The sequence below is a fragment of the Alligator sinensis genome, unplaced genomic scaffold (genome assembly GCF_000455745.1).
Source record: "Alligator sinensis unplaced genomic scaffold, ASM45574v1 scaffold74_2, whole genome shotgun sequence".
NCBI lineage: Eukaryota > Metazoa > Chordata > Crocodylia > Alligatoridae > Alligator > Alligator sinensis.
Window position 1 is genome coordinate 368775 of NW_005841931.1, and position 13497 is coordinate 382271.

The 13497-nt window shown below is 42.5% G+C and overlaps 1 protein-coding gene across 1 annotated transcript in view; it reads left to right on the plus strand.

Annotated features, from left to right (window-relative positions):
• The window catches only part of PAH (phenylalanine hydroxylase), a 55858-nt gene extending 50227 nt beyond the window's left edge, over window positions 1–5631 (plus strand). Inside the window, exons 9-13 of the mRNA XM_006019506.1 lie at window positions 1174–1230; window positions 2123–2218; window positions 3552–3685; window positions 4450–4565; window positions 5401–5631. Of these exons, the coding sequence (XP_006019568.1) occupies window positions 1174–1230; window positions 2123–2218; window positions 3552–3685; window positions 4450–4565; window positions 5401–5444 (447 nt within the window). The 3' untranslated portion in view covers window positions 5445–5631. The remainder of the gene's footprint in view (window positions 1–1173; window positions 1231–2122; window positions 2219–3551; window positions 3686–4449; window positions 4566–5400) is intronic.
• Window positions 5632–13497: the final 7866 nt, after the last annotated feature.

Here is a 13497-nt window from a genome sequence, read left to right on the forward strand (position 1 = left end):
TTGGCCCTTTTCCAGTCCTCTGGGACCTGGCCCGTGCGCCATGAGCGTTCAAATATTCCCGCCAGTGGTTGTGCAATGATGTCAGCCAGTGCCTTCAGTACCCTCGGATGGAGCTCATCCGGGCCTGCCAACTTAAACGCATCCAGTTCCTCCAAGTCCCTCTGCACCATCTCAGGGTCTACGCTTGGTAGTCTGGTGCCCTGCTTCTGCCTCTCTACAATCCCAGTGAGAGACTTGTCTTGCCCCTCGCTTAGGAACACTGAGGCAAAGAGCTCATTGAGGAGTTCAGCCTTGTCCCCCCTGTCCGTCACCAATTGCTTATGTCCATTTAGTAGAGGTCCTATTCCACCCTGGGCCTTCCTTTTACTCCCTATATATCTAAAAAACAATTTTTTGTTATCCTTAACTTGGGATGCCATCCTCAGCTCCATGGTAGCTTTGGCCTGTCTAACTGCCTCCCTACAAGCGCGAGCAGAGGAGGCATACTCCTCTTTAATAATCTCTCCCCGTTTCCACTTTTCCCTCAAATCAGCCGAATAAACCCTGCCCATGCGCTGGGGTTGGTGGCTGACCCCAAGCTCACTTTTGTGGAGCCTGGGGTTGATGAGCTTTGTCTGGCTCCCAGGCACTGCCCTCACCTATTCTCTGTGGGACAGGGTCGTTTACAATTACTGCTCAGCCAGGTTGCACCCTGGCGAGCTCAGCTTCTTGCTTCCTGCCTCTCTCCCACTTGCCAGCTTCTGCCGGTGTTTTTAAATCCCCTGTGGCTTTGGCTGTGGCTGACATCATCAGCCGGCCACTGCCTAGCTTGATTGAGAGCTGCTTGAAAAGCTGGTGCAGCGCTGGCTCATGTGACCCAGACGCTGATCTGGCCTGCCTCAGGTAAGTCTTCAGGGCCAGGGTCCCCAGGTCTCTCTCCTGGAGCATCGGGGTTTGTCCCTGGCACGTTTGGTCCTCAGGAGTGGCCACCACACCAACACTTTGATAACACCCTTTGTTAATTTCCATAGGATTTCTACCAAAAAAATGGTGGAACAATATGGGAAAGTGTTATAAACACATTTTGTGTGGTAGTAGATGATGGTAATATTTAAAACATGAGAAATTAAATGCAGCATGGTAGGAAGGATGTTTGCAATAAACAGATGGAAGAATAATGGTTTATTGTTACAGGAAATTGGACTTGCATCTTTGGGAGCCCCGGATGAATACATTGAAAAACTTGCTACGGTAATTTAGTTAATTAAGGTGGGACTTTCCAAAGCACTGTGGGCTGGTCTGCTAAGTTAATGGTAGAACTCTCGTTCACTTCAACAGAAACAAATTAAACCAAGGATAAGCACTTTGGAAAATGACACCCTCAAACATTTGTATTAATGGAGAATAATTTTATCATCCTATCAGAGCGTTAACAGTGAGATTTATGATTGAAAACAAAAGGCCAGTTTACAGTAACTCTATGACAAATGTCCTCAAGCAAAAAGAGGTGCACTTTACTACATTTCCACTGTAATGAGACCTGCCTTTCCACTAGGTGGCTCAAATAATTCCCTATGAAGTCAAAGGAAGTTATGCATAACTTACTGAGAGTGAATTGGGACCCAGATCTATGAACTCCAGCTGGAAGCTGAAAATGAAACTCTATGCTTTCTGTCAGATGTGCAACCTTTAGTCCTTAAGGTTCTCCACTCAGAAGTTTTTTAACAATGAATTCTATTCCACTCTCACCATCTCTATTATAAGGTGTCATGTGTCTGAAACAGGAAGCCCATGTTCTGTCAATAATGGCTCAAACCTCATTCAGATTGACAAAACAGAATCTAATCCATCTCCTCTAGCTTTACCATCTCTGCTTTGCCAACAGATGTAAGCATAGTAAAAATATAACTTAATTGGTCAGGAAGGTAAGGAGCCTCATTTGAGGTTGTACCCTCAAAATGTACCCTCATTTTTGAGGGTGTAAGATGGTGGAAAAGTCTAATGTGGGCCCTACAGAGAACTGTACCATTTATGCATCATCAAAGCTAAACTGAAAAAACAAAACAAACCTTTTTTACAGGAAGTTTAAATTGTAATTATAATAAAAAGAAATGCCAATATTTATGTCTAATTTTCCAATTAGGTTTATTGGTTTACTGTGGAATTTGGGCTCTGTAGAGAAGGTGATTCCATAAAGGCCTATGGTGCTGGGCTCCTCTCTTCATTTGGCGAGTTACAGGTAGGTCCCCAGTAACACTTTATAAGTTACACAGTTCATGTTAATTTTTTTTTATAATTGACTTATATTTGTCTTCTGAATGCCCTTATATCTTTGTATACTGGGCATTCAAAATGAAGTAAATGGCTTATTAAAGTATGGCATTTTAGGGGGAAAGTTATACTTCATAAATTGCTCATTTTTATTCCCTTTGAGCTTTTCCCTGTTCCCTTTGTACCCAATGGTCAATTCTTTTATACTTCTGTGGGAGTGGAATTACCATATTTATCTGAATCCAAAATTACTTTGAATTTAAGATGACCCCTGCCAATAATTGGATTCTTTACATGAGAAATTATAAATTTGTTACCATTTGACATGCATAAAATCTAATTAGTGATGGCTCTCCCCCCCCCAAAATGGCAGGGGAAGCATTGGCTGGGGTTGAGAGACCAGATCCCTGCCCCTTGTCTCCCTGCTCACCCCCCTTCCTTGCCCCCCTTTACTGTGCCTGCTCCCTCCTGCTGTCCCTCCTGCCACTTGCCCCCCAAGTCCCTCTGCCATCTTCCCCCTTCCCACCCCCATTTGCCTCCATGCCTATGTCTGCCCTTCTGCTGCTTGTCCCGAGTGCTAGCCCTCCCTACCCCTTGACCCCCATATTTGCACATCACTTGTGCCATCTGTTGCTCCCCACAGTGCCTGCCCCCCTGCTGCCTGTCCCCCACCATTCCCTGCTTTCTCCACTGCCTGCTTCCACACAGCCACTTGCCCCCATCTGCCTCTTACCTTCTGTAGGGGCTCTCAGGCAGTCAGAAGCAGCAGCCCCAGTCCTGGTCCATCCTGGCCAGGCAAAATCAGTGGCAGCAGCTCTGGGCCTGCAGAATGTAAGTGGCTGGGAGTCAGGGGGCAGGCTGCAATGTTTTTCCCACACTCCTCCCAAGCTGCACATCACACAGTCTCCTGTGCACCCTCCCCCCCCACCATGTGATCTCCCTCCTGTGCCCCTCACTCCGAAAACATGGTCTTCCCTGTGTTCAGCCCACTGCAAGCCACCTTCCTCACCGTATGAGCCACCCCAGCCCAGAGCAGGCAGTAGCTCAGTTCCTGTTTTGGTTTTGGGCCCAGAGCTGAAGTCAGCGCTGAGCCACCACCTGTCCTATGCTGGTACTCAAATCTAAGATGAGGATTTTCTTCCCCCCAAGGTGATGGGAAGGAGGGGCTCATCTTGGATTTGTGTAAATATGGTAAGCCCTGGTTAACCAAGAAAATGGATGGTGAAGTGTCATCAGCCTTCTTTGTTATACATTGTTCAGCCCTTTTTATTTTAAATATATAATTTGCTCTTTGTATGCAGTACTGTTTATCAGATAAGCCTGAGGTTCAACCCCTGGTCCTAGAGAACACTGCAGTTCAGCCGTACCCTGTCACTGAGTTCCAGCCTAGATACTATGTTGCTGAAAGTTTTAAAGATGCAAAGGAAAAATTAAGGTAATGCAGTCATCTTTATTAAGGGCCTAATCCCATGCCTATTGAAGTCAGTGGGAAAGCCCCTGCAGAGTTCAATACATGTTGAATCAGGCACTAAATATTTATAGCTACTAGAAACGGTTGTTCAGTGTTTCCATATGTTGTTCAGCTAACTACATTCTGAATTCCGACCAGGGTTATTAAATCTCTCTCTCGTGTGTGTGCACACATGTGTGCATACACACATATACAAACAGATAAACGCTTTTTGTGTATCACTCTAGTTGAGGATAGAGCATACTGAAAAAGTCTGAAGTTTGAAAGCTTCTGCTTTGGTTTTTAAAGTTTTACTGAGCCTTTTGTTTTCCAGCTCTTTATTGTTTAAGTCTTTTTTTCAGAGGTTAGAACAGCCATACTGTTTTTCTAATGTATGCCAGATCTGATCATATACTGTATTAGTAAAAGTCAAATGAGGTCTTAAAGTCTGGGAAATCCTGCAACCTGACACTCAGCTTAAAGGAGAGTGTTACTGAAATCACTGTTACTACAATAGAAACTTATTATTTCCTAAAAAGATACACCTGGGGAAAAGCCTTCCCGGCTGGCCTCAAGAACATTGCTGAAGAACTATATAATGCCTTGGCAGTCTGTTTATGGAGCAGGTCTTCATTTGATTTCTCATACTGACCTCCTTATACATTAGCAAATGCTTCACTCAGCTTAAAGGGGAGTGCTACTTAAATTGAAACATTTATTATTATATTCATCTTTGTTTTCTCCTTCAGAAAATTTGCTTCAACAATCCCTCGCCCTTTCTCTGTTCGTTACAATCCATACACCCAAAGGATTGAGGTTCTGGACAATGCAAAGCAGTTAAGGAATTTAGCTGACACCATCAACAGTAAGAAATGTTCCTTTTGTAACATTGGCTTCCTCAAAACCTAGGACCTGACATGTGAACTGAAGAGAGAAAGGACTTTTATTCCATTTGTCTGAACATCATGCATCGGTATACAAATTTGATTTAAATTCCAGTGGTATAAATCTTTCACGTATCCCAGTTGTCTGTCAGATCACCCACTGAAGTCAATATGCGTAGTTTGGATGCAAATAGATGTTGCCCTTGTGCTGCTATAGAAATGTTTATAGCAGCACAAGTTGCAAGCAGACAGACATCTTAGCCCCGGTCATGCTTCAGGTGTCCAAAAATGTCGTTGTGACCAAAGGTAGTTATGATTTGTGATGCCATAAATAGGAGGATGTCTTTCTGCTTAATGCATGCCTTGGGAATCCCTCTGGAGGGTATTCCCATGGTGCTTATATCAGGCTGCAGCACCCCAATTCAGGATTCATGTCTTCAAGTGGGGGAACTATATGCGGGTTCCCCTGCTTACAGACACATGCTTATATCACTGGCATGCATATCTCACTGTTGTGCCTTAACTTAGTACCTGGGGTTGTTGTCCTGCAGGATCAGGCCCTTGAAGCCCTGGGAGGATCAAGGATCCCACCCTGTGGGACAAGGGTCCCCATGATGTCAGTAGGTGCCATTGAAGCTATACTGGGACACATCCTAGCACAGCTGATCCTGCTCCAAAGATGTCTGTTTATAGCCTTTGTTACCCACTTCCCCTGAATTATTCATTTGGGTGTTGAATAGATAACTATGTTGCAATCCTATTTCAATGTATTGGAGACAGGTTTAGGAACAACTGTTCTTGTTATTTCATTTGCAGATGAGATGGGAATTCTTTGCAGTGCCCTCCAGAAGATCAAATGAAGCATCTCTTAGAAGCCTGTCTGCTGAGAGACACTTGCAGAAGTGACTGTGTATGAATGCTAGTCTTCATCTAGCTTCACATTAGCATCTCCCTGTATATTGTGTGCAAACTTATAAAGATATGCATTTTTCAATTACTATAGATTAGCAGCAAAAGAAACTGGTGTCAATGACACTGAACTCTAAACTCTGGCTACAGATTATACAATATATATATTTGCCAGTGTGGATAAAATTCGCTCTGGGTGCATCTACATATGAAATCAATGCGTCACAATAAACTCTGGAGCAGTTCTGGAATCAATTGCTTCCAGGCACAGTGTCTACCCATGACCTGGGGGCAGCAGCCTTTGAGCCAGGGTAGAGCAGGCCCCTGGCTGACTGTGCTGACCAGGCACAATGTATGTCCCCAGTCACCATCTGCACATGTGTTTCAGTGCAGTAAAGTACTCTGCCGTAATATAGTGCTCAACAGTATTATCTTATGGCAGAGTTAATTAGTTTACTGCACCCTAATACCAGTGCATGTGTAGACTGTGATGCTTTACTGGGCACATCTACATGTGTACCCCACTGTGCAGTTGGTACTTGCTTTAGCTTAGGTTTCCAACCCCACTGCAGTAGCAACAAGCTACTGCACAGTAGCAGTGGTTAGGTTAGCTTAGTGCTTAGGTTAGCTCATTTACTACTTTCTTTAGCTTTAGGTTTCTGACCCTACTGCACAGTAGTAACAAGCTACTGCACAGTAGCTGCGGTGTCATGGTCAGTGCCTGCTGAAACTATGTTGCTGCTCATTGCTACAGCAATGCAGCGTCTTGTGTAGATGCTCCCACTGTGAAGTGAGTAAGTCTACTCTGCAGTAGAGCGCACATGTAGATGCACCCTCTAGTACTGGGAATCCACCCAAGGATTTCAAATCTCTTCAGCCTGAATCCTGTGAGGTTCATAGATTCATAGATTGTGAGGGGCTGGAAGGGACCTTGCAAGACCATCGTGTCCAGCCCCCCTGCACTAGGAAGGAAAGACACCTGGGCTCAAGTGACCCCAGCAAAGTGACTGTCCAGTCTCCCCTTGAAGATTTCCAGAGTAGGTGATTGCATCACCTCTTGAGGGAGTTTATTCCACAGTCTGGACACTAACTGGGAAGAAGTTTTTTCTAGTGCTAAGCCTGAAATAGTCTTCCAGGAGTTTGTGGCCATTACTCCTAGTTTTCCCCGAGGGTGCCCTGATGAACAGTTGATCACCGAGTCCTTAATGTATTCCTCTGATATAGCAGTAATCTGCTACCAAGTCCTCTCTCAGCCTTCTCTTTTTTAGGCTGAAGAAACCCAAGTCCCTCAGCCTTTCCTCATATGGCTTTCCTTGCAAGTCTCTGATCATACAGTGGCTCTTCTCTGGACTCTCTCAAGCTTTTCTATGACCTTGTTGAAGTGTGGCACCCAGAACTGGATGCAGTACTCTAGCTGCTGTCTCACCAATGCTGAATAAAGCAGAAGAATTATTTCTTTGGTTTTGCTTGAGATGCATCAGTTGATGCATGCTAGAGTATTGTTTGCCCTGCTGGCTACAGCACTGCACTGACTTCTCATGTTCATACTATGGTCTATTATTATCCCTAGGTCCCTTTCAGTCATGGTACTAGCCAATCTGGCACCACTGAGCCTGTAAGTATGTTGGGGATTGCTTGTTCCTAGCTGGAGCACTTTACACTTCTCAATGTTGAACTTCATGTGGTTCCAATCTCCCCAACTTGCCAGCCTGTCTAGGTCTGCCTGTATCTGCAGCCTATTTTCAAGCGTGACCACACTTCCCCATAACTTGGCATCGTCTGCGAACTTGGCTAGTGAGCTCTTCACCCCCACATCCAAATAATGGATAAAGATGTGGAAAACCACTGGACCAAGCACAGACCCCTGAGGGACACCACTGAACACTTCACACCAGGATGACACAGACCTGTTCATTAGAATACTTTGGATCCTACCTCACAACCAGCTTCCTACCCACCTGACTGTCTAGCAGTTAAGCCTGCAATCCTCCAATTATTCCATGAGAACATCACGGGATACCAGATCTAAGGCCTCTTGGAAGTCTAGGTATACAATGTCAACCTCCTCTCTCTTATCCAGGTGGCAAGTTACCTGGTTGTAGAAGGAGACAAGATTGGTAAGACAAGACCAGCCCATGACAAAGCCATGCTGCCTGTCATTCAGAATCTTACCTTCTGCAAGCCTATTGCACATAGACTTTTTGATGAATTTTTCTAGGATTTTCCCTGGGATAGAAGTTAGGCTAATAGGCCTATAGTTGCCTGGGTCCTCTCTCCTCCCCTTCTTGAAGATGGGCACAACAACATTGGCCCTCTTCCAGTCTTCAGGGACCTGCCACGAGTTTTGGAAGAGTTTTGCCAGAGGTCCTGCAATGACTTCAGTCAGCTCCTTCAGTACTCTCGGATTAAGTTAATCTGGTCCTGCTGATTTATAAATGTCTAACTTTTCTAACTGATCATGCACTAGCTCAATGTCAACAGTAGGAAGGCAGTCATTCCCACCATGCCCATTCTGAACCTTATTTAGTATGATTTTCCCCTTAGTCCAGTGAAATACAAAAGCAAAGTAGTAATTCAGGAGTTCAGTTTTCTCCTGAGTGTCAGTAACCTCTGTCCTGAGTTGTTAAGCAATGGCTCCACACTTCCATTTGTTTTCCTCCTGTTCCCTACATACCTAAAGAAGGACTTCTTATTGTCCTTGATTTATGTAGCTAGTTTAAATTCACTCGCTGCCTTAGGTTTTCTAATCTGCTTCCTACAAGTGGGGCCATTGTTGTATAGTTCTTCTTGGGGACTGTCCCAAGCTTCCATTGTTTGTCTGCCTCTTTCTTCTTTTTCAAGGGGACCATGATATCCCTATTAAGCCAAGAGGGCTTACCAGCCCTTCTGCTACCTTTTCTCCACATGGGAATGGACTTCTTTTGTGCTTTGAGGATCATGTCCTGGAGGAACGACCACTCTTCATGTACTCCTTTCACCCTCAGTGGGCTGTATTACCATCCATGCACTAGTGATAATGTAGGAATGGAGAGAAGTTGTTAGCGGTGTTAGTCTGAAATCAGGCAGAAGGCAGGGTCAAATTGTACCTTCTAGACCAGCTAAATCAGAGATGAAATGGCCAGGAGCAGATTCACCCCCTTGCTTCCATCGCTCTCACAGTCTCACCCCTCAAAATACAGCCAGGCAGCACTTCCTTGGAGATCTAGGAATGCAACTTCTTGTCCCCATACTCCCTGTTCCTGGTGAATTTTACCTTAAGAATTTTTGTTTTGAGGAAGTGACTTCAAGGCTGAATAAAGTGTAGGTGCTGCGGGTTAATGTTGTGAACACATCCCTTGGTGTTAAACTACTGTACTCACATAGGTTTAGGGACTTAAGCAATGTGACACTCAGTGTTGTAGCATGTCACTTACAGCTGCCTGGCCTCTGAGTTAGGTGCCTGGACTCTTTATGCAGTGCATGGAGAATGAGGTGCCTGAACTCCTTGCACAATGGCTCTGTGGTATTAGGTGCCTCAGTCTGGGATCCATAAAACCAGCACACTGGGACAGGAGCTGCTTAAGCTAGCCAATATGGAAATACTGAGGGCAAGGGTCTGTCTTATACCATGGTGTTCTCTGGAGCTTTGGCATCTTATTCAGTACTGCCAGGAGCTACCTTCTGCCCTTCAGAATTGACAGCCTGGGATCTCTCTTTAGGGTGGGTGCCTACACCTTTGGTGTCAGAAATACAGCAGTTGTCATGCACCTGAAGTAGGCACTACTGCACCTGTTTCACACAATAGCGCTGCAGTTAGAGCACTTCTCCAGCCTGTGGGAAACCTAGATTCAACTCCCTTTCTGCCTGAAAAGGTTCTAGCTTACCTCTTCCACCTCCCAAGAGAGCTTCTCAACCACTAAGCAATAGAAACCAAGACATCCCTTTATCCTGACTTCTTGTTGGTGTTCTACTTTGCATAGAATAAATAAGATTCACTGGTCCAGAGAGAAGAAACAAGAGTGAGCATGATCCTATGGCTTAGGGTGCTCACATGGTAATGATGATTCCCAAGTTCTATTCCTTCTGGTACACATTGTTTAAGCATTTTATCTAGACTGTTTCACTTTAGATGTCCAAGTCCCTTTTTTGGATCTGGGTCATAGAGTATAATATCTTCCTATAGCTCATAGCTCAAGGACTAAATTGGTAGCTCTCAGTTTGTATACTTAAACTATACTGAGCTAAGCAGTGTAACTCAGTGTTTCCTACTAGAAACAAATTTGCATAATTACACTACAATGATATAAGATTCACATTTTTTAGAGGTTCTAAAGCTATGAAGGGTTTTACAAATATTATTTAAAAGTCCACAAAATCTCATAACTATTATCGCACCACTTTTATACCTATGTCTTGAAAATCAATGGATCTTTAATGCAAACATGATCCATGAAGGGAATAGACAGTACAGCTGCTTCTATTACATTTATGGAATATAATAGCATTAACCTAAGGATACCAGCTGGGACCCTTTTGAATGGAAGTATACTTATGCAAAATGGTATCATTTGGTGCTTTGAAGTATGATTTTTTTATCATCTTCCTTTTTTTGGAGTGGGGGGAAGAGAAGGGAAAAGGGATTAATGTCTGTGCAGATCTTCAATGCCTGCCTAGCTATTATTGTAAACATGAAAGTAGACCATATTTCTTCTCTCTTAATATAGCTGTTCCCATAAGGCGACTATGTTCACAAAAAGATGTTTTTATCACAAGTTTAAAATATTTCAGTATAATCTGCTAGTTGTCAAGATATATTGAAGCTGCTGCAATGAATAGATAGGTAGATAAACATTTGTGTTGCTGTTGAGGATACAGCATTCATGGTCTTCCTTTATAATTCAGTGGACTTGTTAAACTGACTTGACATTTATGGTCTGATTCTGTGTCACTTAAATGGATGTAAATCAGTAGTAAGTCCAGTGAAGTTAATGGAGTAATACTGGTGGAAAAGTAACCTTAAATGAATGGAAGAAATACTTAAGAAATGGATGGAACAAACTAAAACTAGGCTTTCTTACCAAAAGTCAAGCTAGTACATTTATTCTTAAACATTTAAAGTAATTTACATTAAAATCAATACTTTTTAGAGAATAATTATTTTGTTTCAGCTTAAAATCTCAAAAGTTGTAAAAAATGTATTTTTTGTTCTTTCTGGTGAACTAATATCATTCTGTTCTGTACACTAAACTCAGATTTAAGCCAGTATTAAGCCAACTAATTACATGGTGAAAGAACATTGTAAAATAGTGCATAGGAACAAATTTGTTCCTAAAGAACACTTCATAATATTTTGAAATTCTGCAACAAGAATATCAAAATGCTTTGAAATCACAAACTAAGAAATCTCACAAAGTTAGTCCAGTACTTATATCTACAGTTTCATCTAGCTGCTATGTTAGTGATACCTATGATGTTATGACATAAATAGTACTTGAAATCCAGTCTCACACACTAATAACTTCTGCCATGTTTTTTCTTTCATTGCTTTTTGAAGAATGAGCTGAAATATCCACAGCGTCCTATCTTCCAGGTCTGATTAAGGTGATTTAAGAGATTATGGTATAACAACTCTCACAATGTTTACTTGCCTCAGATCTCTTTGACCTATTACAAGTGGGGTATCAATCTAGTTATGCAATAGACTGTGCGCTGGTAGATGTCCTCCTCTGGGCAATGGAAGAAGATCTGGTTGAAACAGTTAGATTAAGGAAGCTGCCTTTGGCAGGTTAATCATGAAGTTGTTTTTCTTGAAAACGAGGAAATTGTAGGGAGAAGGACAACTCAAATTGTTAAGTTGCTCACTAGTGATGAGTTACTTTGGAGTGTACTGGCCCTTAGTATGAATTTTTAAGTAATGCCAAGGATGTATGGATACAAGACCTAGCAAACATTTAAATGTATAGATTTAGATAAATTTATATACACAAATATATTAACACTATGTCTGTTTATTTTAGAGACTGCTGTAAAAATAGATAACAGGTGGTAAAAGCCAGAGGACAAAAAGAATTTCTGCTGAAATTACTTAATAGTTTCTGGGTGGTTGTCTTAGTCTTTTTTTTCAAAGCATCTATAATGTGCACTATTGGAGGGGATTTTAGCTCTTTTCAATATTAATTTTTCTTTCATTTGCTTATGAGTACATAGGAAATTATAGCTTCATAAAATAGAACAGACATTAATAATGCAAGTCAGATGTCTTCATCAAATGATGACCATATGTTATACATACTTCTTGTTCATAACCTGTATTTTGAAGCATTTGCTTTTCATCTTAAGCAGAGGGGGAAACCCCCTCCAACCTAGCTACATATGTTTCTGGATTTGTATTTTAGAGCTAGTATTTCATTCCTAGGTTTAACTGCCAGCACAAATCCAGTTACTCTGGTTCTTACTGCATTCAAACCATTACTTTCCTTCTATTTTTTATTAAATGTCATAGGTGCACCGTTGTTTTTATGATGATCTATTATCATGTTCTTTTTAAAGCGAAATGCCTACAGAGTTACATACATATTCAATGTATATTTCAGTAGCATTGGCCAATTAGTTGTGTACATGTTAAAAACAAAAAATGAAAGTTTATATTATTTTAGGTAAATAGTTAATAAAAATATATTAACCAGATATAGTCCATATAACGTTATTTATTAGTATGGAGCTGTGCTAGCAATTCCGCAGTTAAGGTTTTGCCACAACTTTCCGCTAAGTTTGAGATTTTACTTTGTCTTAAATGTATGTCCTCTAAAATAGAAAGCACGACACAGCCCCGTTTAGAACCCCATCCAACAGCTTTTCATACAAGTCAACTCCCACTCACTTCAAATGGATTTTTTCTGCAAAAGGGCTGTGTGTTTGAGACCTTAGATGGCTTAACATTTGAAATCAAGGAACTTGATAGAGATGGTATCAGTTCTGCTAAAACCAAGATCAAATCCTCTGGATATGAATTAAAACAATCTGTTACAGGACAGCCGGCCTATTTGATACATAAACATAGGATTTTCCCATACCATACATTTGTCAGCAAGTGGCCAGCACCTTGCGGTATAGATTTTGCTTCAGGAAATAAAAAAAGTGGCTTGAATTCAAATTCCATCTGACTCTCTTCAACCATGTGCAATCTAGTGACCTGCTTTAACTTGTTCTGAGCATCATCTAAATAAAACGTATTTACAATTGGACATATTGGAGAGGAAAATAAGATTGTATGTAGCATCTCTGGCCAGCGTGGCCACGAAGGAAAACAAATTGTTTTGCAACTGAAGGGAGCTAAGAGAGTCAAAGCAGAAGCATGTACTTGCTTTGTTAGCTGTGGGGTTGACTCATGCTGAGAACAAATACTTTATACAGATCCACTTTTGATTAAATGTGCTGCTCCCTGCCCACCCCTGCAAGGTGTCCTCTATTGGCCTGGAGCAGGAGTTGAAGGGAGGAGTCCAGGTGTCACTACTGTTCTTCCCAGCCAAGGCCAGATCTCCACACAGCTGCCCTGTGCAGACCCCATCTGGAGCACGATAGGAGCAGCTCTGGGGCTCTCCTGTGCCTGCATCAGTTGGAAAACAGCAGCAACCATGGGGGTGGGTTCCTTCATTCATCACCTGCTCTCCACCCACAGGAATACCTGGGCATTCACATCTGGAAGAGAAAACCTGCCAACTGCCATTGCTATCCCATGCTGATCTTGGCTCCCCACAGAGCCATTGCACAAGACAGGACAGGAGTGGCTGTGAGGCCTCCCCTGCACCTGGGTTAGCTAAGGACAGTGGCAGTGGAAGCAGCGGAAGGGGTGGGGAGCACCACCACACTACTGCAACCCCTGTCCCAGGTCTGCCATTGCACAGTAGTACTATAGCTGACTCTATGCCATGCAAATAATTTTTCAAGTGCGCGTGCGCACACCTACCCCCCTCACACACACATGTATGTACTTGAAAATATTTATATAACATATATATATATATA